The 25,330-nt window shown below is 49.4% G+C and overlaps 2 protein-coding genes across 52 annotated transcripts; one reads left to right on the top strand and one right to left on the bottom strand.

Moving 5' to 3' along the window:
* Window positions 1-814: 814 nt before the first annotated feature.
* HNRNPH1 (heterogeneous nuclear ribonucleoprotein H1) lies at window positions 815-16,171 on the bottom strand. 50 transcript variants are annotated; one of them, XM_085591335.1, is made up of 18 exons: window positions 16,122-16,171; window positions 15,443-15,554; window positions 9,830-9,889; window positions 9,348-9,442; window positions 9,017-9,154; window positions 8,005-8,160; window positions 7,662-7,805; window positions 6,032-6,170; window positions 4,853-5,031; window positions 4,547-4,618; window positions 4,335-4,468; window positions 4,032-4,167; window positions 3,778-3,861; window positions 3,595-3,645; window positions 3,181-3,264; window positions 2,696-2,758; window positions 2,497-2,589; window positions 815-1,922 (listed from the first exon to the last, which is right to left on the bottom strand). In XM_085591335.1, exons 4-18 carry the CDS (start codon window positions 9,349-9,351, stop codon window positions 1,798-1,800), a joined length of 1,602 nt encoding a protein of 533 aa, XP_085447461.1. In that variant the 5' UTR covers window positions 9,352-9,442; window positions 9,830-9,889; window positions 15,443-15,554; window positions 16,122-16,171; the 3' UTR covers window positions 815-1,797. The 50 variants fall into 50 exon arrangements, with proteins under 50 accessions (XP_085447461.1, XP_085447454.1, XP_085447452.1 ...); XM_085591328.1 differs by lacking the exon at window positions 9,348-9,442 and having other exon boundaries at window positions 4,335-4,447; XM_085591326.1 differs by lacking the exon at window positions 9,348-9,442.
* On the top strand, window positions 10,645-14,882 carry LOC110482771 (deoxycytidine kinase 2). 2 transcript variants are annotated; one of them, XM_021552264.4, is made up of 7 exons: window positions 10,645-10,765; window positions 11,394-11,509; window positions 11,873-12,066; window positions 12,277-12,424; window positions 12,665-12,780; window positions 13,824-13,923; window positions 14,583-14,882. In XM_021552264.4, the coding sequence occupies exons 1-7, from the start codon at window positions 10,666-10,668 to the stop codon at window positions 14,619-14,621; spliced, it is 813 nt and encodes a 270-aa protein (XP_021407939.1). In that variant the 5' UTR covers window positions 10,645-10,665; the 3' UTR covers window positions 14,622-14,882. The 2 variants fall into 2 exon arrangements, with proteins under 2 accessions (XP_021407939.1, XP_085447501.1); XM_085591375.1 differs by lacking the exon at window positions 14,583-14,882 and having other exon boundaries at window positions 13,824-14,153.
* Window positions 16,172-25,330: the final 9,159 nt, after the last annotated feature.

The raw sequence follows: 25,330 nt of genomic DNA on the forward strand, positions 1-25,330 counted from the left end.
TTATTTTTAACACCTGTCACTCACAGATCCTAGAAGTTTTTCCAGCCATGCATATCCAGGGTTTAAGCTAAAGGTAGCAGCATATGTCTGGGATACTTGACCAACACTGTGGTACTCCCTGGAAGGTGCCAGATGAAGCCACTGCTCTGCAGCTGGAACTGCTTTCGCCCTTTTCCAGAAAAAAAAAGGGCAGTGGCTCCAGCTGTGTCCACACCCCTGGGACAGAAGGGAGCAGCTGCTGCCCCCAGCCCCAGGGGACTCTGGTTCGTTCTGCCAGGCCTGGGCTTGGCTGCACCAGGGATCCCAAAGCAGTCTGTGTTCCTGTGCCAGTGCACGGAGCTGTCACATCACCAGCAGCATGGTGAAGGCAGCCCTGTCCCCAAGCAGCACCCAACAGTTCCCGTGTGTGCCCCAGGTTCCAGAGCAGCTCCATGTGGAACACTGCAAACCCAGGCGTGATCCCCACTCTGCCCCAGCTCTGACAAGAGGCACAGCAGGACCACTGAGCTGGGCTCAGTCAGCATTCCCCTCAGCAAGCAGGTTGTTTTCATGGCAGACAGCCATGGCTGAAATAGCCAGTGCTCAGAATTCCACCCTTACAGTTCCTCTGCTACAGAACACGAGGACACTTTCATCACTGTAGAAAAGGACCTCAGGTTCTTAAACCTTCAGGACAAATGGTTCATTACCAAGGGCAAACAAAATACTATGACCACTGACTGCACGGAAACAGATCCCGTATTATTCCAGGGGCAGTTGCAGTGCTGAAGAAGCTGTAACTATATTGCTTACAAAACCACATCTTAAAGCAGGCTGTTTAACAAGTTACATTTATTGAAACATGGTTGCAGTAAGCTGCCCAGTCCACCGATGCCTACAGGAAAGTACAGAATCACCTCTCATCCGCCCAGCAGTTTTAGGGCCCAGGGCCCTGCTCAGGGTACAGCCATGCAGTGCTTTGAACCAACGCCCCCTGGGCACAGCCAGCAGCGGGGCTGGCTGCCTCTGCCCCCCCAGGTGTAACTCTATGGGTCAGTGCTCCCTCAGGAGTCACTGTGTGGCAGCTGCAGGACAAGAGCACGAGTCAGAGGACATGGGTGCAAGTCTGGTTACAAGAGAAGCTGGAGGTCAAGAAGGAGTGAGTTCCAGTTTTTAAAAGGAAGATTTATTTAACAAGTTTCACTTAGCGCAATACACCTAAAAAGGAAATCACAATACAATGAAAGATTAAATCAAGGCCTCAGAATTTTATACGAACACCAAGACCAAAATCCTAAAGTAGCCGTATTGCGTCTCAACATGTTTCCCCCATTAACTTAAAAAAAAAAGCTTTAACATGCCTTACAGGATATTAAAAGAAATAAACTAGAACTAACATGCCAAATGTTCACTTCGATTTTCAGACACAGCTCCTATATTGGTTCTTTACAAAAAAGCATGTCTCTTTCAACATGTATTCAAAACAGTGTTGGATGTAATATGGTATAAGAGCAACATTTAACATAATTCAAACAGCTTTAACCTAAATACGCTTACTGCTTAAATACACTCCTACAACGAAACTAACTTGAGAAACGCTCCAAATTGTTTAACAGTTATAGTCTTTACTTGGTTATTACATCCTAGATGAATGTTCATTTCTGTATGTTCAAAAATACTGAACCTGAAAGGTTTTAAAACAATCCTGAATTCACTTACAGTAAAGCATAAATCACAAGCTTGTATTGCAAAACTGTTAAACTTAGTTTTTTGTTTTTTTGTTTTTTAAAAAAGATGTGACCAAAAGTCAGCGATTGGTTACATTCCCCAGCCACCACTCATGTTGGACATGTTGGACATGCCGCCCATGCCGTTCACTCCCATGGATGCGCGGTTCCCACTGCTGTAGTAGCTGCTGTTCATGGCGCCCTGGCTCCCGGGGTCTGAGGGGGAAACCGACAGCAGGTTCACAGCTGCCTCAGGCCGACTCGAAGCATCCTTGCCCCAACGCCTGTCCTTGCTGGGCCACCTCGTAAATACCGTCTACCGTGCCCAACGCTGCAAAGTGTCAGTTTACAGCTCCGTACCCAAAGCCAGTTACGGGATGTTCAATGACAGCACGAGCTCTGTATCACCCCCCTTCCCAAGCCAGAGCTTTACCACTGCTCTGGGGGAACAGGGAGGACCCAGCCTCCCATGACCCCCTCCCCCATTTGTACTGCATTTAAACAAAGCTTTCTCCAGCTTTTGGATTAAGAAAAGTGATCAGAGCAATGCAAGTCTGAGACTGGCATCTCCTGCGCCCCCTTCAGAATAGTTTTCCACATTTCCCCCCCCCTCAGTTCCCCATTGCAGCTTTGAATTAATCCCTCCCATTCCCCAAAGTTCACAGTAGCCACACTTTTAACTTTCAGAGCCTGTGCTGTGCAGGTTATAACACAACCCTTTAACACCAGTAAGGACATGTTAAGTCAGCTGCACCTGGCCCAATGGAAACCAGCAAAGAAATGCTCTTACCATAGCCACTCATGCTGCTTTGACCTCCATATCCTCCTCCATAACCCCCACTCAGCTGCTGGTTGCCTGGAGCACCGTAACTGGATTGGCTCCCTTTTAAGTCAAGGGTAAAAAAATTAAGAACTTGCCGGTCAAGATCTGCTCATCATCAACAAACCCACCCCTCACCCAACCAACAGCCCCTGCACTCTGGCACTACCTTGCTCACACCAAGGGAAGTTTAACATGCTCAAGGAATGTGATGGGGTTTCTAAAGACATCCCTGCAACCAAGCAGCAACAAGAACTTTAGAAGTTACTTTTACAATTTCTGTGGACTATACTAAATAGGCTCAACCTGCACTGTATGTAGCACACCCCAAAAAACTTAAAACTTGGTTTTAAGGGATCTCACACCAAGTGCTGCCCTTCCAGAAGCACAGAAGCTCATTAACTGAAGTCACTCATGTGTACATGGTCCTGACAGACTTATTTCTGCTCCAGACTGACTGTGCATCACTCACAGCAGTGCTGTGGCTCAGAGACAGATACCTCTGTTTAAACCAACAACTGCTCTTCACCTCATCATTTGCCTACACTCCTTTCTGCAGTGTATCAACATTAGAATTACAAACATTTTGTAACCAACTACTATCCACACCCCCCCACCCTCCAGAGAAAGGAGCCCCCCAGAAACCAACCCCACCTTCAGCTCCGAAACCAGCCCAGCTGGGTGTCAGGAGGGTATCTGTCTTAGAGGCATAACTGCAACAGGCATTTAAGACTTGTGCTGCGAACACACATTTTAGATTTTTAAACGATTTTGGGGTTTGCAAGAGCAATTCAGACAATTTTTCCTAATTCCAAGTATCTCTCTCTCACCACCAAGACTCAGCTTGAATGGCAGGTCACATGCCACAGATACATCCTCCATCACCGAACTATGTTCTGGTATCCCCCAACAGGGAAGGGGAAGGAGAATAAAAGGACAGGCATCTCCCAGATTTTGCACTACCACACTCCCAAAGAAGCCACTCATCCCACCAGGCACACCACACTCAGCACCACAAGTTTATTCAGCCTATTAAACCTCAAATGTAATCCCAAAAGGTTTATATACCTGGCAATGTGCTAGTGTTCCAATCTTGGACTACCCCTTCCGACTCCTTGACTGTGTGATTAAGACAGAATGTTGAATTTCAGTTTTGATACCAGGCACACAATAAAGCAGGAGCTGTACAAAACGAGCCAGCTTCCTTCAATAGCAAACATTTTTTCAAAGTACAGCGAGACCATTACATACCCATTGCTCCCATCATCTGACTGCCATAGGCACCTCCAGTTCCTCCTGCTGTAGAATTCAGGAAGAGTTCTACATATCTGTGTTCTGGAAGAAGAAAGTTTTCCCATGAGAGCATTTCACACCAAACCCATGCAGCTTGTCTCACTGCAAGTGAAGCTGCAGTGAAATCTTTGGCATTCCAGTTGCAGCAGATGCACTACACTGCAGTGCCGGCAGCTCCCTAAAGCCACCTCTTCCCGAGCAGTCGGACTTACGCATATTTGCTTTGTCTTTGGACATAGCAGCCACTGCGTCCTCGTGAGTAGCAAATTCAACGTCTGCCTCCCCAGTTACTCTGCCATCTGGTCCAATTTCAATGTGTACTCTTACAGGGTTCAGAGGTGAGAAGAACTACACATGGAACAGTCACACAGATTAAAACGCACCAATGCAACAGCTTGGGTTTACAACAAGCCACTTTCTCCAGAGGAACACTCCAGCTGCAGGGCAGCTGGTATGTCCCCACAAGGACCCCGGGACCCAAAGCCATGCACTGGGGAGCAGCATGTGGCACTCACGTTGTAGATGTCATTCTCAGTGGCTCTGTAGGGCAGACCTCGCATGTGGACACAGTGGCCGGTCGTGCTCTGGAAGGTGGACGATCCGTCGCCGTACCTGTGGTCCGACATCCCTGCGGAGAAAAGAGTCCATTCTAGGTCTTTCAGATGTATTTTAGTTTCTTTTGGGACATGTCGTAAGTTCAGTTACTGTTCCTATTAGAGATCCTTACCTCTTCCAAATCTATCAGAACCAAACCCATAGCCATCATTATACCCATTGTAGTCATCATAACCTCCATAACCTAGAAACAGATTGGACATGTTCATTTCAACTACACAAAGATCCAAATAAACTTTCATTTCGACTACAGAAAGATCCAAATACACAGTACACACTGCAAACAACGACTACTACAACATTTCATTTCTTCTTTAAGAATTAAGGCCAAGGACACATACACAGCTGGGGAGACACTACCAGGTCCAAGAGTTGCTGCTTTTCAAACGAGCAGCTCCCTGGGCCCCCGTGCACTTACCTCCTCCGTAGGCTCCACGCCTCATTCTCTCCAAGCTACTTCCTCTACCCAGACTGTTGTATCCGCGCGTCAGGCCGGGCCTGTCGTACGGACCAGGTCTCTGCATGGCCAACAGCTTGCGGGGAGGGTCGTAGTGAGTGCGCACCTCTGCTCGGCTACTCTTGAAGATCTCAATGTACCTACAAGTGTTTGCACAGGGAGAAGTCAGTCTCTGATTCTTTCCACAAACACCTCACAAATTCACATTACAACAAGCCATTTAGTCATAGCCTTGACACTGGCAGTAATTTTAAGCCAGGTTTCCTTACATTATGTAGGCAATGACTTTCTATTATTAGTACTACATTACATTTAAATCAAGTGTATTTTCAAGAAATTAAAATTACTGAAGGGTTTATGTGCTCCTCATACTTTGCAGTATCCCAGCCTTAAGGGTGGGGGAGCAATAGTGATTCCCCACCCACCTCCCCCCAATTTAAAATGTTAGTCAAACAATGTAGGAGGGACCAGTGTCCACTCAACTCAGCACTGTTGCTCAAGGCAACAGAAACAGAGGGTTAAAAACCCGATCTCCACCGAGAGTTTAACCCATCAGGATGCCACAAAAAGCTCTGCATGTACTACTGAACCCAGCCTATGCTGCAGTGATTCAGCGTAGGCAAAAGGTGCATGCTTCAATGAAAAATAGTCACAAGTAAAATTGAATAAAAACCCTTTGTGACAATTTCTTGAAAGCTATGCTTATTACATTGAAGATTAATACAAGTTAAGTAAATTTGTTACATTTCAACTTATAAAACAAGTTTAGAAAGTATCACATTTTCTTATGGTAGTAAGAATACTGTGCATGTCTTTAGAGCTAAAGGCAGAATTGGTGCTATTTGAGAAGTTAAAGCCATAGTCTCTCAACTTTGTCATTTTCAAGCTATAGTTTTGAATGCCTGTCAATACTCATTTTCCAATGCACATTTTAGTTTAGCCCAATTTTATCTAGTATTTTAGGGTAGATCTAAACAGTCTGTGCCACACACACTGTAGCAAGCAATATCTTTAATCATCACCAAGTCAGAGACCACAATACTATTTTGATTTGGGTGTTTACACTTTCAGAAGAGAGAATATGGATTTAATTGTTTACCATAAGAAAAGTGACAGAGCCAACCAACCATCCATCCCCACCTGTGCCCTATTCTTTCCTTGTGTTTCTTTAGAGCCTTTTCAGCTATTTCCTGTGAAGCAAACTGCACGAAGGCCTCCCCCGTACTCCTCCCCTGGAAGTCCACCGGCAATGTTATCCCATTTGGCACGATTTCCAACCCTTCAACCCAAGGACAAATAACCCCAGTAGGGGGGCAATATTAACATCACAAGCCCAGTCATGAGTTTTTTCTTATAGCTTTAAAAACACCAGAATTTAAACACTTAAGTGAATGGTATGTAGATTCTAGAACACCAGAATAAAAAAGGCACATCAACAAAGAGCTCCATGATTACATACCATTCAATTCAGGTTCTTAACCCACCCTGCAGAGCTCAGAAATGCTCAGAGGGCCAGGGACAGCCCCTCAGAGAAGGCATCTAATGCAGGGTGTGTTAAGAACTTCACACATTATTACAGACCGTGTCAATTCTGTGAAAGTATTTAAGATGAACTTTTTAAGAGAACTTAAAATTCAAACACAGTAAGTTAAACAGCTTTATATAGAACAAGTAATTTTACTAGAAGTCACTCACATAAAATAATTAGTCTTATGCAAACATCAAGTTTCAGCATTTTTTTATCTTTAGGAGTGCTTAATTAAGAAAAAAATCATGAAGTAATTTTTAAGTATCAGTTCCTGAAGAGAAAAGACACATTTTATATATCAAGCACATTAACAACTTATAAAGCTTGAAATACTTCATGTAAGAAAAAAAAAAAGCTTAAAATGCACATGCTTAGAAACTGCTCTTGTTCATATTACCAATTCAGAAACAAAAAAAAACAAGTTCTGAGATTGTAAAACTGGAAATGTTTCTACTGTATTTTAAAGCAAAACAGCAAGCTTAATCAATATCTTGTAATAGCAAAACATTTAGAAATCTAGTACTTTGAAAATAATAACAAGTGAAATACTAAACAATCAACAGATTCCTTTCTTAGACATTTTAATAGTCTTAATTCCAGTTTGTAAACATAAAACAGCTGCAAAAAAAGTAAAAATTAGTCAAAACAAAACATTATCTCTTCATCCATAAAAACTCTGAGCTAGGCAACATCAAGGGTCTGGTGGGTTTTTTATCCCCAAAGGAAGAGAAAGGGTCAAATCTGTAAATCTGTATTTGGGTGGAGTTCAGCAGGTTTTCTCTACATTTCATTCAATACTAGCTCTATATTGGGAAGAGGTCATGGGCCTTTACTGAGAACCTGCTCCTCACACAGAGCCCAGTGGCGAGAGGGTTCTACATCCTTCACTGACCAGGGCCAATCATCCAAGGCTGGGGGTGGAAGTAGCCTCCCACATGAACTGTTCAGCTTTATTTGGAAAACAAGATATTTTCTATAATCCTTTCTTGGAACATGTCCCACCAAGTATAAATTCAAGCACCTTTTTGGCATTCCCTAAATTATTTAATTATCAAGTACTTTAGGAAGCGATCCAAAGGACTCCTCATGCCCAGAAAACTAGTGAAGAATTGGTTTATTTACTTTTAATACCCATGATAATACTGTTGGATGTACTACTGGGCAATCCATGCCTGTTTGGTTTGTTGGGGTATTTTTAGCATAAACCAATAGTGCTACAGCTACTACTTTTATCCCACATACCTGAAAAAAACTGTACAATTTCTTCTTTACTACAGCCAAATGGGAGTCCTCTAAGACGTACAAAACCATCATTAGCTGTATCAGGGCTGTTGGGACCAGTATGCTTCAGAACCCAATCCATTTCAACGTTGTTTGACTTGAAAACTGTAAAAGGCACTTAGAATTAATGCATTCTGGAGAAAGGAAGAGTTTTTAAAGTCATCTGCCTTGAAACTAGTCAACTTATGATATGCAAGTCCATTTGTCCTTTCACATGCATTTTAAAGAGACAAAAAATGCAATTAACCAAAACCCATCAAGCACAAACACATTGTAGTCAGTTACTAGACCGACTGAGTCAAACCTTCAACATATCTGTGTCCCATTGTTTCTCTGTCTTTTTTCAGGGCCAATTTCACATCCTCCTCTGACTCCAATTCAGCAAATGCTTCTCCACTTGGTCTGCCCTCCCTGGTGTAGATGAAACGGATACCCAAAGCGCCATTCAGAATTTTGCAATCTGAAATTAAACAGAAAGGCCAGAATTACATTAATTATTATAGGAACAGTGTTACTTTGAAAGTTTCAGCCTAAAACCAAAAATATACTGAATATCAATAACACTATGACAACGAAACCAGCAGCATTCATGTTGTAACTTTAAAATGGCCAATTAAACTAAGACACTAAATAAAGTTACCATTCTAGTCAAACCTACAGATAAAGGGTAATTTCAAATTAGCTATCTACGAAGCTTTTCTGCCTCAAATTGAACATACACAGCTTTTGATCTTAACTTTCTTATTAGCATGAAATAGAAATAGTAACAATCAGTGTAAGTGTAATAACCTAAATCAGAACCAAGTCCAATACATCATGTTCCTGAAGCAGTTTTAAAAGATCCAGTCACTACAGAAAGCATGCATTTATCACCACTACTTATTACTGCAGAATGCTAATAATCTGGGCAAGAATACACACACTGAACACTTGTATTGTCCCAACAGACTAAGCCTATTGGGACAATACAAGAACTAAACTGATTTAGCTTTAAAATTCATGCTTCAGGTTGAACTTTCTTTAAAATGTAACCTTTTTCTCTCCTGGTTTCTCCAGCAGTAAAGCCATTTATGGCTATCCCAGCAACTCAGACTAAGCCCCTTTGTGTTGAGCTCCTGCTAGCATGAACATGGCTTTGCATCCCAGGTTCTGGCTGAAGCACTTGTTGCACTACAAACTGCACTGGCTACTGAATGCCTCCTGCAACTGCTCACTACAGCACTCCCACTGCCAGAGTGTCCCTAGGAGGGACCCAGAATTGGCAGCAGATCCCAACCCCTCTCCCACACCTCTTACTCCCCCCCAACCCCACTTACCAGAGAAGAACCTCTGCACCTCTTCGGTGGAGCAAGACCAAGGCAGCCCCCGGACTTTCACCACATATCCTTCGCTGCTCTCTGTGTTAAGCATCACATTGGGGGTGAGGCTCTGCTCTGTCTCCGCCTCTGTGGTTGCTGGAAAGATCAGAACGGGCCCTTTGAGATGCTGCTCAGCACGGCCGCCACCCGCACCCCCTCAGAGCGCCCGGCGGCCCCCTGGCCTGTGGCCCGGCCCTCCCTGATCCTCCTGTGCCTCGGGCGCTGCCGCCTCACACACACGGCGCCGCTCCCGCCCCCGGCCCGTGCCCTGCCCCTTCCCCGCACGCACACATGGTGGGGCTCCGTGCTGGTTCTAGGGCTCCGAGCCTGATCCACTCTCCGGAGAGCGCCTAGTCCCGGGCAGGCGGCAGCGAGCGGGCGAGCCTGTAGCGAGAGCGCGCTAGGAAATGGCGGCGGGTGCTTCCGCTGGGCCGGGCCTTCCTCCGCACAAAGAGCGCGGTCCCAGACGCCGCCCTGGCGGCCCCCGGCGATGGCGCAAGGCCCGCAGGCGGTTGGCAGGGAGGGCCGCGAGCAGCGCGAGCCCCCGCCGAGCACGGGACCGGCCGCGGCGCGCGTGCGCCGGTGGGGCCCGGCCCCACCCCCGAGACCCCGCGCGCCGCCTGTGCGCACGCGCCGCCCGCCCGCCGCGCCGAACAAAGCCGCGGCCCCGCGCGCCGCTCTGCGCGCGCCCCCGCCCCGGCGCGGCTCCCGCGTGGCGCGGACCGCGGAGCGCTCCGGCTGCACACGCCGCGTGTGCGAACTAGCACTTACCAGCTTCAAAGGCTGACGCTACCCCGCGTGAAACAATCTGCTCGCTTCGGTCACTGAAGCCTGGTGTGTTTGGAGGAGATGGGGAAAGAAGAGACAATGGGTCACAATTATCATAAAAGAATTGAAAAGTTAATTCCCTCCCATTTCCTCCAAACACACCAGACCTAGCTAGATTTCACCCTGTATTACCGAGGAGGAAGGAGGAAATTGAAATAACTCTAAGAATCCTCCATCCCCCTTCCCCTTGGGTCACCAGGCTCATGTTTCATCTTGTCTACACAGTTGATAGAGAACCCATGCCTAAAGTTAAGCAGGCTCCTAGAGCCCCGACATAGGGATTTGGAACCCAGAAGCTGCTCTGAGTAGGCTCCGGATGAACGCCGTTCATCCACAAGCGTTTCTTCTCCAGTCAGTACCATAACAGACTATGAGCCTACATCGCCTCATCTCTCATTACATGTTCCAAGCTACTAACAACCACCCCACCCCCACACCTGGAGGCTTTTGACTTTTATTTAAGTGCGTGCTCAAGTTTACGTAAGTAAATCAAACAACATGGCGAATTCGTTTACAGAAATGCAAATTAGATCAGTAACTGGAACCGTGCTACAGTCACTTCCTGCACAAAGCTCTCTTTTCCATTTCACTTGCCGAACGCCCATTTTGTAAGAGCCCGGCGGCAGGAGCTGGGCAGGAGCGGCGGGGGAGGGGGCAGCGCCTCCGCCTCTTCCCAGGGAGGGCTGGCGGGAAGCGGCCATCCCGCCCACCCGCTTGGCGGGACGCTTTAAGTGCGCGGGAGCAGCCGGGAACCCCTCGAGTTCCCGCTCGGCACCGCCATGTCTACCCCCGCCAAGCGGCACTGCCAGAGCCCCGCCGGCTCCCTCGAATCCAGCTTCCAGAAGCGCCTCAGGAAGATTTCCATCGAGGGGAACATCGGTGAGCTCGGCGGTGCGAGAGGCGGCTCAGGGTAGTAGGGGGGAAGTTGGGGGTGTCAGGCCGGGAGCGCCCCAAGGGGCTGGCATGCCTGGGGAGAGTGAGAGAGAGGGGCGGCTGCAGCGATTGTCCCCCCGGCTCTGCGAGCAGCGGGGCGGCTCTGCAGGGAGAACCGCACCGGGACGTGAACCCGGAGCAAGGCTGGGACGGATGGGGAGCTCCGCGAGCCGGGTGCCCGCCAGTTACACCGAGGGGCAGGGCGGGCTCGGGAGCACAAACCCCGGTGCCCCTCCATAGCCCCACTCCCTCCGCGGCCCGTCCGGGGCTGCAGCGCTCGCTCGCTCCCGCCCGCGCCAAGTCCCAGCGCCTGCGCGGCCGCTCCCTCGCTCTCCCCGCTAAGCTCCGCCCGCCACGGCAGCTCTAAAATGTCGGCTGCTCCTCGGCCGCCTTATCGCCCGCCGGGCCGGGCGCGGCCCCTCTGGCGACAAAGATCAGCGCACTTTGCTCCACGGCGCACCCGGCCGCCCCCGCGCTGCAACAGTCGCTCACCTACCCTCAAACTGCCCCTGTCCGCAACAGCACCAGAGCAATCAACCCCCACCCCTTTGTGAACTGCTCTCATCTTCCGCAGCTGCGGGAAAGTCAACGTTCGTCAGGCTGCTGGAGAAACACAGCGATGAGTGGGAGATCATCCCCGAGCCCATCGCTAAGTGGTGCAACATCCAGACAGCCGAGGATGAGTATGAGGTAGGTGTGCTGGATTTGGACCTGGAGAAACTGCAGGGACTTCCACAGCCAGGGAGCTATGCCAAAATCCAGCTATACTTAGTCTGCATCAGCCAGATGCAGACTATCCCCACTATCATACCACAGTTGGTCAGGCATTCAAATTGTAAAGGCAAGATACTACTGATGTATATTCCAAATCACATCCCCTGCTCCACAGGAATCGTACTAAAATCTGGAACTCAAATAAACTGCTCAAATAAGCCGCCATGAAAACCACCATCACCTGAGGAAAAAAAGAGTCTCTTAGGTCCTATGCCTAAGCCTTTTCTTAGTAATAAGAAAGCCATGAATTCTTATTTAAATTTTTTTCTTGTCTTCTAGGAACTTTCAACATCTCAGAAGAGTGGAGGAAACTTACTTCAAATGCTGTATGATAAACCCACAAGATGGGCTTACACATTTCAAACTTATGCTTGCTTGAGCCGAGTAAAAGCACAATTAAAACCTGTCTCAGCCAAGCTATATGAAGCAGAACATCCAGTGCAATTTTTCGAAAGATCTGTGTACAGTGACAGGTAATTACTCTCACAACGGCAAGAACTCATATTAACGATTTCCAGGTCTTTGAAGACATGGAGCTGAGGAAACACTTGCTATTTAAACTAATACCTACAATAGGGCAGGCTTGATTAAGGCATTTTTTTCAATACCATCATTCTGATTACAAGTGTTTTGGTAGTTCACTTTCGTCGTTCCTGGCATGAGACTGATGTCTTTCATTGCAGATATGTGTTTGCTTCTAACCTGTTCGAGTCTGGAAATATTAATGAAACAGAGTGGTCTATTTATCAGGACTGGCACACATGGCTTTTGAATCAGTTTCAATCAGATATAGAACTGGATGGCATGATATATCTCAGAACCACACCTCAGGTATGCTCACTAAAAATGGACGTTTCTCAGATCCAATTTCATTTTCCAGAGGCTTAAGAGATACGAAAAAGTTATTCTAGACTTAACTCGTTTATGTTCAGCCAAGCATTTAATATTAATGCTCACTAATGTCTAGCATTAGTCCTTCCAAGTTAAGGACCACTTGATCCATTTAGCTGATTTAACCCACAACACATGATTTAATGACCAGGTTTATACTTTTTTTTTTTTTTTCCCCAGAAATGCATGGAAAGGCTACAAATGAGGGGAAGAAGAGAGGAGCAAGGAATTGAGCTTGAGTATTTGGAAAACCTCCACTATAAACATGAAACCTGGCTTCATGAAAGGACTATGAGGTAGGAACCCATTTTCATTTCTGTTGCAATGTAAGGGGGAAAAAAAGCCTCAATTACATTTAAACTACCAGAACTATATTTCAACCAAGTTTAAATATTAATCCTAACATAGATTTAAACACTAATCAAGGTTTTTGGCATACCTCTTACACAAGAAACCTAATTAGCAACTGAGTGTTGTCTGCACACCTTCCCTTCAGTTCTTTTATGACTCTTACTGGCTTTCCTATCTAAACAATCTCTGAACATGAAAACAGACTCTAGATTTTTCCCTAGAGGAGTCCAAAATATTCTACTGAAGGGGAAGCATTACAATTCTAGGAAAAGTAAATTATCAATTTGATCTACTTGCTTAAGTTTTACATAGGATGACCCAAATACTTACAAGACAGTGCATAGTGTGGAACTTTAGGAATGTTTGTGTTGTGTACACATTCCAAACTCAGTAAGCAAGCACTTCCTGTATTTGTAATAAGAACTGAAGTGTGGAAGCACAAGTTAAAACGTTGTTCAGCACACGTACTGCGTTTTAGAAATGCCTTCCACACTCAGAAAGACTAACTACTGCTCCCATCTGTTCCTAAACTGAAGCCAAAATGGTCTTGCTTATGATCCAAGATGTTATAAACACCAGTTTTATAACCTGTTAAAGGGCTCATCCTTATGAAAGGAAGCTTTAAAAATTGCATCTTGGTAAGTGGATTAAGTGGGGGAGACACAGGGCAAAGGAGATTTCGAAAAAAAATACTCTATCTTACAATTACACAATCAGTTCCTGGTAACTGATTCCATGACAAGAACAAGATAAAGGAAATTAAAGGTAAGAACTATCTTTGCCCCCCACTTGTACATTACAGCTAAATACTAAGAGTCCAGATTTGTGAAATGTATGAAGAGCAATTAAGGAAGAACTTGGCATGGGCTTTATGTTTAAGTTATGAGCATCAGCTTTAACATTTCGGGTCCATGTAGTAATCAAAAGCAGGGGTCTTGAAAGCACAGAATTTTGTGTAGATTTTACTAAAATTATGTTCTTCCAACAGAGTTGATTTTGAGAACATCAAGGAGATTCCTATTCTAGTTTTGGATGTTAATGAAGAGTTTAAGAACGATAAAATTAAACAAGAGTACCTGATTGATAAAGTAAGTATAAGGCATTGGGGGATTTTTATCTGCTCTTCTTCTGCAGTTATCATGCATGCAGTGACATTTCCAAATAGAGTGGGGAGGGAGAGTTAACAACCATTTGAGACAAGGTGGAACTAAAGAGGTCACTTCAGTCAAAATGATGTTTACCAATTCCAAAGAAAGGCAAGACTTGGGAAGTAAATGCCAAAAGAAATTCTGGTGTTGTTTGGCCAGTCATGGGGAAAAAACCTCCATCTAATACTTAGAAGCATGAGGAAGTGCTCTCCTAGCAAACCCTATAAACCATTTTCATTTTGCTCTGGGTCATCAATTTGAGATTACTGGAGAATGACTCCTTTAAGACAACACTAATTCCCTCAATTAAACAGCTCTAAATAAACAGGGAAGGTTTATTTAGAACCGGGAAGGGGAGCAATGATCAACTGTGGAGGTATTTGGCATTACATCTTTATGGAAACCAGCAATTAATAGCTTCGTTTTGAGCAGACACTCGGACATACCTTGCCCCTCTGAAAGGCCACATGCATTTCAGTTCGTGAATTCAATACGGGGCAAAAAAAAAATCACTAGACAATTTCTTCCCAAATAAAAGGAAAAGCCTGGTACTTTAGTTTTAATGTACCAAATAATAAATATGCTTTTTTTTTTGATAGGTCAAGTCATTCCTGACTTCTTTAGAAGATGGAAATTAATTTGAATAACAAGTCTCTGAAATTCACTCAACAATGTATACGTTTAAAAATTTACTTAAACCAAATGCATTACCTGTACAGCCTATTTTAAAGCAAGCTTGAAATGTTAATAACATGATTTGGGATTTATTTTTATCCTTGTCTGAGCAGGGTGGGTTTTGATAGACCTTTTGTATAGCTAAAAAGAATAAATATGGGGGTGCTTTGATATGTTTTTTTTTCCTGTATATTCTGTGCTGCTCAATAAAGATTTAAAAGTCATATTGCCTCTCGAGTGGTTGTCCCCACGGGGGAGCTCAGCGAGAGGCCGACACCCAGTAAACAGATAGCAGGCTCTGAGCAGGGCTGTTTTGCAATAACTGGCACGGGTTCACCATTTTAAGACGAGACTGTTATGGCGTCCAGAAACCTTTACTTTCAACTTCTGCTTTACTGAGTGGCCGTTTCCACCGGATTTACGCTACTTAAGGCTGGACGTTAGACCTGTAATAAACTGTAATTTACGCTTATCTCGTTTGCCGATCTCACCCTCCCCCCCCCCCCCGCCCCAGCACGGGGAGGGACCCGCGGGCGCGGCAGCGGCGGCGGAGGCGGGACAGCGACCCCGCGGAGCCCCGCGGCCCCGCCCGGCGCACGCGGCCGGGGGGGTGAGCGGCGCACGCGGCCGGGCCCGTCCCCGCCGCCTCCCCTCCCCCTCCCATCGTGAGGCCTCCGCGGCACCGGGCCCGGGCGGGCGGCGCCATGAGGGTGCGATCGCCCATTCTCCCCTCCCCCCGTTCCCTCCCGCCACCCCCTCCCCGCCCGCCGCCGCCGGGCCTTACCCAAGCCGGGGATCTCGCCCTCGGTCTCCTCGGTGTGACAAGGATCCATCTTGGCCGCGCCTTCCCCGCAGGGGCCTCAAGAAGAACAAAGCTGGGTGGGGGCGCTCGGGCGCTGCGCGAACAGAAACAAAAGCTCAGCGGCGGCCGAAGGGGCGCTCGGAGAAGGTGGATCGGGGCTCCGCGGGGGGTTTCTCAGCACTCCCGCGAGGATGGGCCGCGATACAGCCGCCGGTATTCCCGGTAGCGCCCGCTCGCTCCGTCTGCGCAGCGCCCGTTCCGCGCCTATAAATGGCCGCCGGCCGCGCAGCGCCGCGCGCTGACGTCGCGCGCCGCCCGCCCCCGCCAGCCAATGGCCGCGTGACAAATTGAACGCAGCCAGTCACGTCCGGCCCCCCGCGCGCGCTGTGCGGGGGGGGAGGAATAATGGAGGGGGGGGGAGCGCGCGACCGCCCCGGGGGTCCCGCGAGCCCCTGCGCCCCCCGCACCCGCCAGGGAACCCGGGCTCGAGTCCCCAGGGACCCGGGTTCGAGTCCCGGCCGCCGTTCTCGGCTCCGGTTCGAGTGCCGCCCCCGCCCGTTCTGCTCCCCGGCTCCCGAACATGGCGGCGGCCTTGTCCCTCCCTCCCACGCCCGCCCCGCCGCCCGCCACTCGTCTCCGTTCCCCCGGCACCCCCGCTCACGGCGAGCTGCAGCCACGGGGCTCCGGCGGCGATCGGCGGCTCCGCGCACTGCAGCACCGCCCGCCGCCGGTGTCAGCAGGGCTCGGCTCCGCCTCCCGCCGCGGCGGGGGCCGGGCACGGCGGGGCCTGGCCGCGGAGGCCTCGAGGGCTGCCCCGCGCCTCCGAGGGCCGCCGCGGGGCAGCCCGGGCGTGGGGAGCGCAGCCCGGGCGTGGGGAGCGCAGCCCGGGCGTGGGGAGCGCAGCCCCGGCCGAGCGGCCCCGCTCGGCACTGCTGGGGCCGGTTCCCTTTGGCGCAGGGTTCCTGCACTGCTGGGGCGCAGGGTTCCTGCACTGCTGGGGCCGGTTCCCTTTGGCGCAGGGTTCCTGCACTGCTGGGGCCGGTTCCCTTTGGCACAGGGGTTCCTGCACTGCTGGGGCGCAGGGTTCCTGCACTGCTGGGGCCGGTTCCCTTTGGCGCAGGGTTCCTGCACTGCTGGGGCCGGTTCCCTTTGGCGCAGGGTTCCTGCACTGCTGGGGCCGGTTCCCTTTGGCGCAGGGTTCCTGCACTGCTGGGGCTGGTTGCCTTTGGCACTTTGGCACAGGTGGTTCCTGCACTGCTGGGGCCGGTTCCCTTTGGCGCAGGGTTCCTGCACTGCTGGGGCCGGTTGCCTTTGGCAGAGGGGGTTCCTGCACTGCTGGGGCCCGTTCCCTTTGGCGCAGGGTTCCTGCACTGCTGGGGCCGGTTGCCTTTGGCAGAGGGGGTTCCTGCACTGCTGGGGCCGGTTCCCTTTGGCGCAGGGTTCCTGCACTGCTGGGGCCAGTTCCCTTTGGCGCAGGGTTCCTGCACTGCTGGGGCCGGTTCCCTTTGGCGCAGGGTTCCTGCACTGCTGGGGCTGGTTGCCTTTGGCACTTTGGCACAGGTGGTTCCTGCACTGCTGGGGCCGGTTCCCTTTGGCGCAGGGTTCCTGCACTGCTGGGGCCGGTTGCCTTTGGCAGAGGGGGTTCCTGCACTGGTGGGGCGCAGGGTTCCTGCACTGCTGGGGCTGGTTGCCTTTGGCGCAGGGTTCCTGCACTGCTGGGGCTGGTTGCCTTTGGCGCAGGGTTCCTGCACTGCTGGGGCTGGTTGCCTTTGGCGCAGGGTTCCTGCACTGCTGGGGCCGGTTGCGTGGGTTCCCGTGCCAGGGAGCCCAGCCGGGCTGAGTAGCCCCGCTCTGCTCTGCTGCAGGGGGTTCGGTGCCGGGGCTGCGCTGGGATCCCCGAGGGGCGCTGGGAGCGGCCGCTTCGCCCTTTCCCCCTGCGCCCTCAGACCACGCTCTCCCAACCAGAACACAAAATATCTCCACAAAGTATCACGAGCTGAAGAAACTTCAGGTTAAAATAGCTTCAAGGGAGCCTTGCTGTGGGATTGAACAGATAAGAGGTGACCTTAGGGCCGTGGAGGTGTGGCACCCACTCCCAGCTTTGTTTCTGGCCCAGTGTTAGTGTAAAGCAAATCCCTTTGCTAATCCCTGTTGAGACCTCTGTTTTTCTAGCAGTGACATAATGATAATTGTTGGCTTTTTATGGTGTATATTAATATTCATACACTGGGGTACATTTACTATGTGTCATTTTATTAGTACTGATTGGTATTTTTAGTCCGTATTGCTGCATTTGAAAAAGGACAGAAAATGGGTTTTCTGTTGTTTATGAATCATGATTCACGTGATTAAATGGCGTTACAGAGACCTGTAATGGCTGTTCTCTTGCTATCTAATTTACAGTGAGAAATGAAGCCTGATTTGCTTAATATTTTCTTGATCTTATGTTTATTTAGTTAAACAGGATTCTGATGTAAGACCTATCTTTAGCGGTCTCTTAGGAAATGAAAATCATCCTGTGTTCACACTGACAAGAAGTTCTAGATAGCCTTCCAGTGTTAGGAGAAAGGTCATATGACTTCTTTCTGCAAATATGTAACTGCTACTAATCTTAAGAAGAAACTCAGCCTTTCTTTGACATAACCCACAGTAAGTTTGGTACAGCCACTTCCAGGGGAGGAATGTGACTGTAAGCAGCAGGGGCAAGCAAAGACATAAATAGTTCTCAGAAGAGTTGTGATTAACCAATGTATATGCTGTGTTTGAAAGACAAAAATAATTAACAATTCAAATGGAATCACTGCTAACAGAGCAGCCCTTTTTCTCAGAGGTTGGTGCCTTGTGAAGGCTAACCTAGAACAGAAACTAGAGAGAGTTAAAGAATAAAGTAGGTGTTTGTTAGAAGGCCTCAGTGGATACACCTTGGGCAGTACAAGAGCCCAGCCAGGGCTACACCCAAGATGAGCCAAAATGGTCACAAAATAGATGATTGGTCAAGAGGTCTCTCACTTTTACAAGTTCTGCTCCATTTGCATATTGGAGTTAATTGTCCAGTTATAGCTTTAGGTTATGAAGTCCCATCCTGCTTGGTTATCTCTCTTCAGTCCATGCTTATGCATGTTTATGCTCCTGGGCCTGAAATTTGGATCATTTGTCCTTGGTCTCCAGCTAGAGAAGGAATTGTTTTGTCTACCTGTCCGTGAAGAGAGCTCACCATCCCCTAATATGAAGCTCAGACCCACACACTAAAGCAGTACAGAATCTGAAAAATATAAAAGCTAGAACCTGAGACATCAAGGTGGCCTCCAGAGTAAAAATCTGCTGGATAGTCACAGCCTCTGTGCAACAGGTTCATGGAAAGGAGCCCCAGTCCAGCCTGCAGAGAGACGCATAAAGCTGAGTACACATGTGGAGTGTTAAGCTGGACCGAAGTAAAGCTCTTGAAACCTGCTACCTGCTCAAGAATTTTCTGGTTTATACCAGTCTCTCTTTGTTATCTTGCTTATACTTCTTTCCAGGGTAGGAAAATAATGGAAAAAATCTGCAACTCTGGTTTGAGGGTTCCACAGTCATCCAAGCATATGGAGACACTTTGTGTGTCTGGGAGTGAAGCAGATGCTCATTTCTGAGTAGGTTTTGGAGATATTATTGCAATGCAAAAAACAGTTGCCAACAATTCTTTCATGGATCAGCATTTGCCATTATGGGAGAACTGATCAGAACTTAAATACCTGCTCTGAAGAGGTGACAGAACTCAGTCCATCGTTACTGTATATGCCTTCCCTTTCCTCCTTGGCTGTTACCCATTTCTTCTGCTGCTGCCATCACAGAGTTCATTTTTCATGTCTCACCTAAGTGTGTTACATGTGCCTCAGACTTGTTTTTCATGTGGGCTCTGAAAACGGAATACATGGAAGTCTTATACTATTGATGCTTTGTATGTTTCTCTGTGTGTGTGACCTCCAGTCAGAAGCCCTACCATCCAATCATAACCTTTCTGTTATTCCCCATGCCTTTTGAAACAGCCTCTAGCTGTGACACTGTGATAAATAGAAGCAAAACAATTAAAAATGCATGATGAGTATTCTGCCATATTAGATAACATGACCACATTCATCACCCACTAATGCTGCCTGTTCACAGCTTTGCCAGTGCAGTCTCCCTCCCATGTCTGATTTGGACAATTTAAGAGGATTTTTGGCTTCACTTCACCTTTCTTCCTTTTCACCTTTGTTTTTTACCTTTATTCATTTCTCTGAAAATGGTGCTCTGCACTGCAGCATGGATTGGATATAGCTCATGTTTTCCAACTTTCCTAAGCTGTAATTCACTAAGAAGCGAAGCTGGAAAACAGTTGGGGAGGTTTATAAACACAATTTTAGTGGAAAGCAGATACCCAAGTCCCTTGTTCTCTCTGAAGCCTCTGCTGCACTGTTAGAAGCTATCACCCTTCCCTTTGTGCCATCAGCTTATCCACACCTCATGCTCACCATCCTTTGCCACTGTGAGAGGGTAGAGTTCTGCTCTCTCTATGGCTGCACCCCTTCAGGGCTCGGAAAAGTTCACGAGCCTGGCTCTTCTCTGTTTGTCATTGGAACCCAGGCCTGTCACCATTTCAGTTTTGCAGCATTATAATTATAGCAGTGGGCAGAACACCTGATTTTTACCACTGGAGCTGCCCCACTGTGAGTGCAGAGCCAGCTGGGGTGAGGTGTCTCCCACAACATGCTGCAGGTATCTGCCAGTTCTGCTGCCTGAGCTCTGTGGGCGTGAGTCAGCTCTGGTCCAGGAGCCATCTGGCTGAGCAGCGCCGTGCTGAGCTCATCAGGCTGCTCCCGGGGAAGGTTTCTTCACTCAGGCAGAACATTCGCAGCACCTTGGCACTTCAGCCGTGTGCTGCCAGGAGAGAGGTGGAAAGTGGCCATTCACATACCTCCAAGGAGCTGTGTCTGCATTTCTTCATGCCCTCCCAAATGGAGAACAAACTGTAAAGCTGCAGATACTGGACAGAGGGGTGACTCAGTCCAATGTTGGGAAAGTGTGCTGTGGTACTGTATCAGGGCAGAGAGCAGTCCTGAGCTCTTGTTATCCTGGCCAAGCACATTCATGAAGTGGAGCCTATTTTAGCCACTTGCCCACTGCAGGCTCAGAAGCAGAGACCACAACAGCTCACTGGCTTTGGCCTCACTGGAATGATGATCTCTGACTTCCACCCCTTCCAGGCAATGATGCCTTAGTAATTTGGGATCACACAGCTTTCTCCTGTCAACCAGTATCACATCAAAGCAACACAGCTGATGCATGTGCTCAGGCACAGGTCTTCTTTCATTCTCTCACTCCAGAAGTGCTCTGTGAGTCCTCCTGAGTGCTGAATCTTTGGCTCTTCCCACATAACTTTTAGTCCCTGAACACAGAGTCTGGCACAGCATCGCTGGGGGCTGGAGCTGGGCATGCTCTTCCCTAAGGTTCCACAGCAGGTGGTCAGTTTTCCTTTGGAGGGAGGGCATTCACAAAGGACCATCTTAAGCCCTGTCCATCATATATATACTGTGACTCTGCCCTTACCTGGGGAAAGGTAAATTCTTGGGAGCTCTCTTACAAGTAGTAATTGCTCGGCGGTAGAAAACTGATGGGAATGAGGCAAATTTTAGCTTTAGAGTGTGGGTTTTCTGGCCTCCTAACCTGCTGACATACAAAGTTGCAGATAGCTTTGGTTTTGATTAGACTTTACCACACTATCAAGTGCAGGAACATTTTTACTGCACTGGGTTGTGGCCTGTGGTTAATGTAAGGGAAGAACTTGCCTGCAGGTGAGGGGCCTGCTCTCACTGGCCTGTCTGAAACACCCTGTGCCTGCATCCACTGCTGCATCTACTCCATGGTGGTGCGGGGGTGATGGTTAAGCCAAGCACAGTGTTCTCCAACCACAGGTATGACACAGGTCAGCCACAGGCACACTTCACCCCAATCCATGTCAGCCTCTCCACTGAGAGTTGTGCACCCACACTCTCCAATTCCCCCTGAGCAAAGCACTCCTTCCCCTGACCTTGCTCTGTTACACACCCAGCAGATCTGTGTGTCCAGATCTGTGATCCAAGCAAACAGATCAAGAGGGCTCTGGATCTCACTGCCCATAATGTTCTTCCTACTTTTGCCATTGATGGACATAGCTCAAAACCGTACTGCAAAGCAGGCAACCCCCAAAATGCTGTGACAACGACAGCCAGGCCTCTGCAGACTCAGCACATAAAATGGGTCACTAGCAGGGGCATTTCACTCACACAATTCCATGTGCTCGCCTCTTTCCTTGCCCTTGAAGTTATTCGCATGTAAATAAGTAAAACTAAGACAAGGGGTAACAAAGTGACAGTGAGGAACGGTGAGGGGAAAGGGAAGTGTCCCACAGTCCTGCTCTGGAGACTGCATCCTCACAGCTCCTGCCGGCTGGCTCCTCAGAGCGCTGATCCTGGTGCTGCTGCAGAAATAAAGGCCCATTGAGAAGTCTGGCTCCAAATTAGCATTTGAATTCCCTTGTAGCCCGTTGTCAGATGGGCAGGAGGTGGGTGCTAGTCTCGGTTGCTCAGCGCTGATACACAAAGGTGGCTTTAAAAGGTCCTTATTTTTCTGAAAGCAAGAAATGCATTGCTCAGATTGTGGATACTTTGGATACTTTATTTTCTTCTTTTTTTTTTTCTTTCTCTCTCCCATTCTTCTCCGTTTCACCCCTTTCCTGGGTCAGGCTGAGCCACAGATAGACACGTCTGGGTATTGTTAGCCCTGTCTGACCTACTTCTCTCCCTCCCCTCGGCCCCGTGCTATGGATGCTGGTGCTATGGAAACCTGCTTGACATGCCAGTGCCACAAATCCGGGGCCACCAGCTGCATCCTCCTTTCCCGGCCCCACGGGAGTTTCCCTCCCAAAGAAAGTTAGCAGCCTTGCTTCCCTTAGCAGCCTTGCTTCCCGGGGAAATCCAAGGGTGTCCTCCATCCGTCCCACCAAGCCGTGCTGCGGCTGGACTGGGGTGCTCTTCCGTGGGCTTGGGGGTGCTGTTCTTGTCCATGCCAGAGCACAATATTTCACTCTGGTGGCCACTTGTAAAGCCGCCGCTGCCCGCACCAGACCGTATCCGGCACGGGCCAGCACATCGCGGATAGGGAAGTACACATGGGTGTCCTTGAAGTTTTCAAGATAATAAACTACAAACTTCTGCACCTTACTCCAAAATCCTTCCAGGAGCCTGGCTGGGATCCAGGCGGCGGTGGCAGCACCAGCGTTCCGGCGGTGCCCGCGGCAGGTGGCAGCTGCTCTGTCCGGGGACACAGCTCTGCACTTCCACCGTCACTCGCGTGGGACCCGCCCCGCGGGGACAGAGGCTTGTTTACAAGTTCAGCCTCTGTACCTCTTGTGATAAAAAAGTTCTCGCTGGTTCTGCGGGTTTCCTTTGCTCTCTGCTGGCCTCCATCTGGCTGCCTGCTTATCCTGGGAGCCTGTGGCATTATCAGAGTGGATTTACTTCCAAATACCGCACGCCAAACGCTTTTTCTCCCCTCTGCTGGCAATGAACTGGCAGCCGTAAGGGGAGGAAGCAGGAAGGAGCTGTGGAGTCCGCAGAGCGCTTTGCGTTTTGTCTATCGTGAGCGTCCCCAGGAGATTCCGCGAGGCTCCGGGACTTCCCTAGCCAACACCTTAAAGCCAGAGCCTGGCCCAGCACGGATCAAACTCGAAGCAGGCAGATTGTGGATGAGTGCAGGGGCCGTGGCTGTGCCGGCTGCCCGGTGAGCGCTGCCCCGGGCACTGCCGGGGTGGAGCCGGCGGGGCCGGGGCACAGGCGGCGGGGCCGGGGCCTCGGTGCTGGCTGCCCTCGGACTCCGCCGGCCCCGCCGCCCCCGGCCCGCCGCCCCCGGCCCCGCCGGCCCCGGCCCCGCCGCCAGCCGCGGGCCACCGGCGCCCTCTCCCGCCGCCGGGGAGAAGCGGCGGGGGCCGGGGCGGGCACAAATCCGGGAGGAGCGGGGACAGCAATCCCGGGAGGAACCGGGGAATCCCGACGGGAGCGAGGCCTGGCCCCGTGGAGGGGCAGCGGTGGGACGCTCCCTCTCAGCGCTGGACCAGAGCCCACGGGAGCGCAGCAATGCCGCTGGCGGCCGGGTCACCTTTAGAGTGATGCTCACGGGGTGGCCTTCACACCCGAGGGACGGTGACCCGGCGTGGCAGGTGCAGCCCCCCAGCACACCCTGTGCCAGCCCGGCGGGCCCTCAGCACTTCTGCAGCAGGTTCAGGCAGGCAAACTGGTGCCATACAGCACCAGCACAACGTGCTGGGCAGCAGCATCATGAATTGAGTAAATCCCAAAATCACCAACTGTTTGAACCATCGATCGGTGTAAAGTGGTTTTCTTTGACTGATGAAGCAGCAGAGCAATGACAGCAGCCCTGCTGGACAGGAGCAGCTTCCCTCCTGCTCAGAGCACCTGAAATGGCCCCTCTGACAGTCGTTTGAAGGGCTGATGATGTGCCCATCAGATTTTCTGTGGCAGAACTGGTGATGGCAGCCACCAAGGCCAGAGCCTGACTGCGCCGTGCCAGGATTTTTAATGGTCTTCTGTGCATCCAAGGGGAGAAGCCGGCTACAATCTCACTGCTGAATCATTAATTTCCCTCCTCTGAGTCATCCTGCGGCCCTGTCACACACAGAGCGGACACAAGTGGAGCTGAGGTGGGCAGTGGCTCCAGGTTGATACAGCGAGTTTGGAAAACTGGTTGTAGGATAAAAGACAGAGATTGTGTCTACAGAACCAATGGGCACCCACTTGGACTAACCCCAGAAAGCAGAGTTTTGATGCGGAGTCAGGACCTGCACCAGCGGCTGGGGCTGGTCCTTCTGCATTAACTCTCTGGGAGGTGACTGGTAAAAAGGTGAGGACTGGGGAACAACTTCATTGGATGGTAGGACCTCTTAATGCAAAGGATAAGTGAAATCTCACTGTGAAATCTGTTCCTCCCTGACCTTGCTAAGGCACAGCCAGGGTTAAACTATGCTCAGACTTTTCTGAAATATGTCACTAAAGATGCCAGGAGAAAAAGTTATTGTTTATCTTGCTGTGACACCTGAGGATTTTGATGAAGACGAGGTCCTTCTACACTGAAAGCTTTGCAGAGACAAGTGTCATACAGTTATTTTTGTTTGGCTTTAAGCCTTACCCTGCAGCATTTGCCAGTTTCAATGCAGCAGCACGACTCCAAGGCAGGAGAGCCTGAAAGGGAAATCGACTGGGGACTTTGCTGGGGAAACCAATTTAAAATGCATGGAAGGAAAAGAAACAATGTGAAAAATTAATAATTTCCTCCAAAAAGTCCCTGCCTGTTGTCCTTACAGTCCAGATATGCCTACTGCTGGGAAAAGGAGGGGACAGCAGTGGGCTTTACAATGTGGTTGGACTGGCATCATGCTCACGCAATTATTTTCACTCTCTGGATTTGGTGTGAATTTCCCCATGATGACACATGGAGCACTGCTGGCATTTCCTGTGGCACTAACATGAGGGCACCAGTGGGCAAAAGCATCCGTATTGTGCATACTGGACTCATGAAAATTCAGCCCCTCCTGATGCAGGAGGGACCTGAGCCCTGGGAAAAACATTTTTCAGTGCTGAGTGGTTCAGTACCCAATCAGTACCAAATCTTTGGAGATGTTGAGCTCAACATCTCCAAAAATCAGCTTTTCCCTCCTCAGAGCTCTCCTCCCATGGAACACAGGGTTGCAGGCTTTGTTGGATTGCACGTCAGGGAAACAAAGGCAGCCACCTTGCACACACACACACTCAAGTTTCTGTTCTCTGCTAGCTGCAGACTCACAAAGAGACACCCAGCACA

Source organism: Lonchura striata, chromosome 13 (assembly GCF_050655825.1).
Source record: "Lonchura striata isolate lonStrDom1 chromosome 13, ASM5065582v1, whole genome shotgun sequence".
Taxonomy (NCBI): Eukaryota; Metazoa; Chordata; class Aves; order Passeriformes; family Estrildidae; genus Lonchura; species Lonchura striata.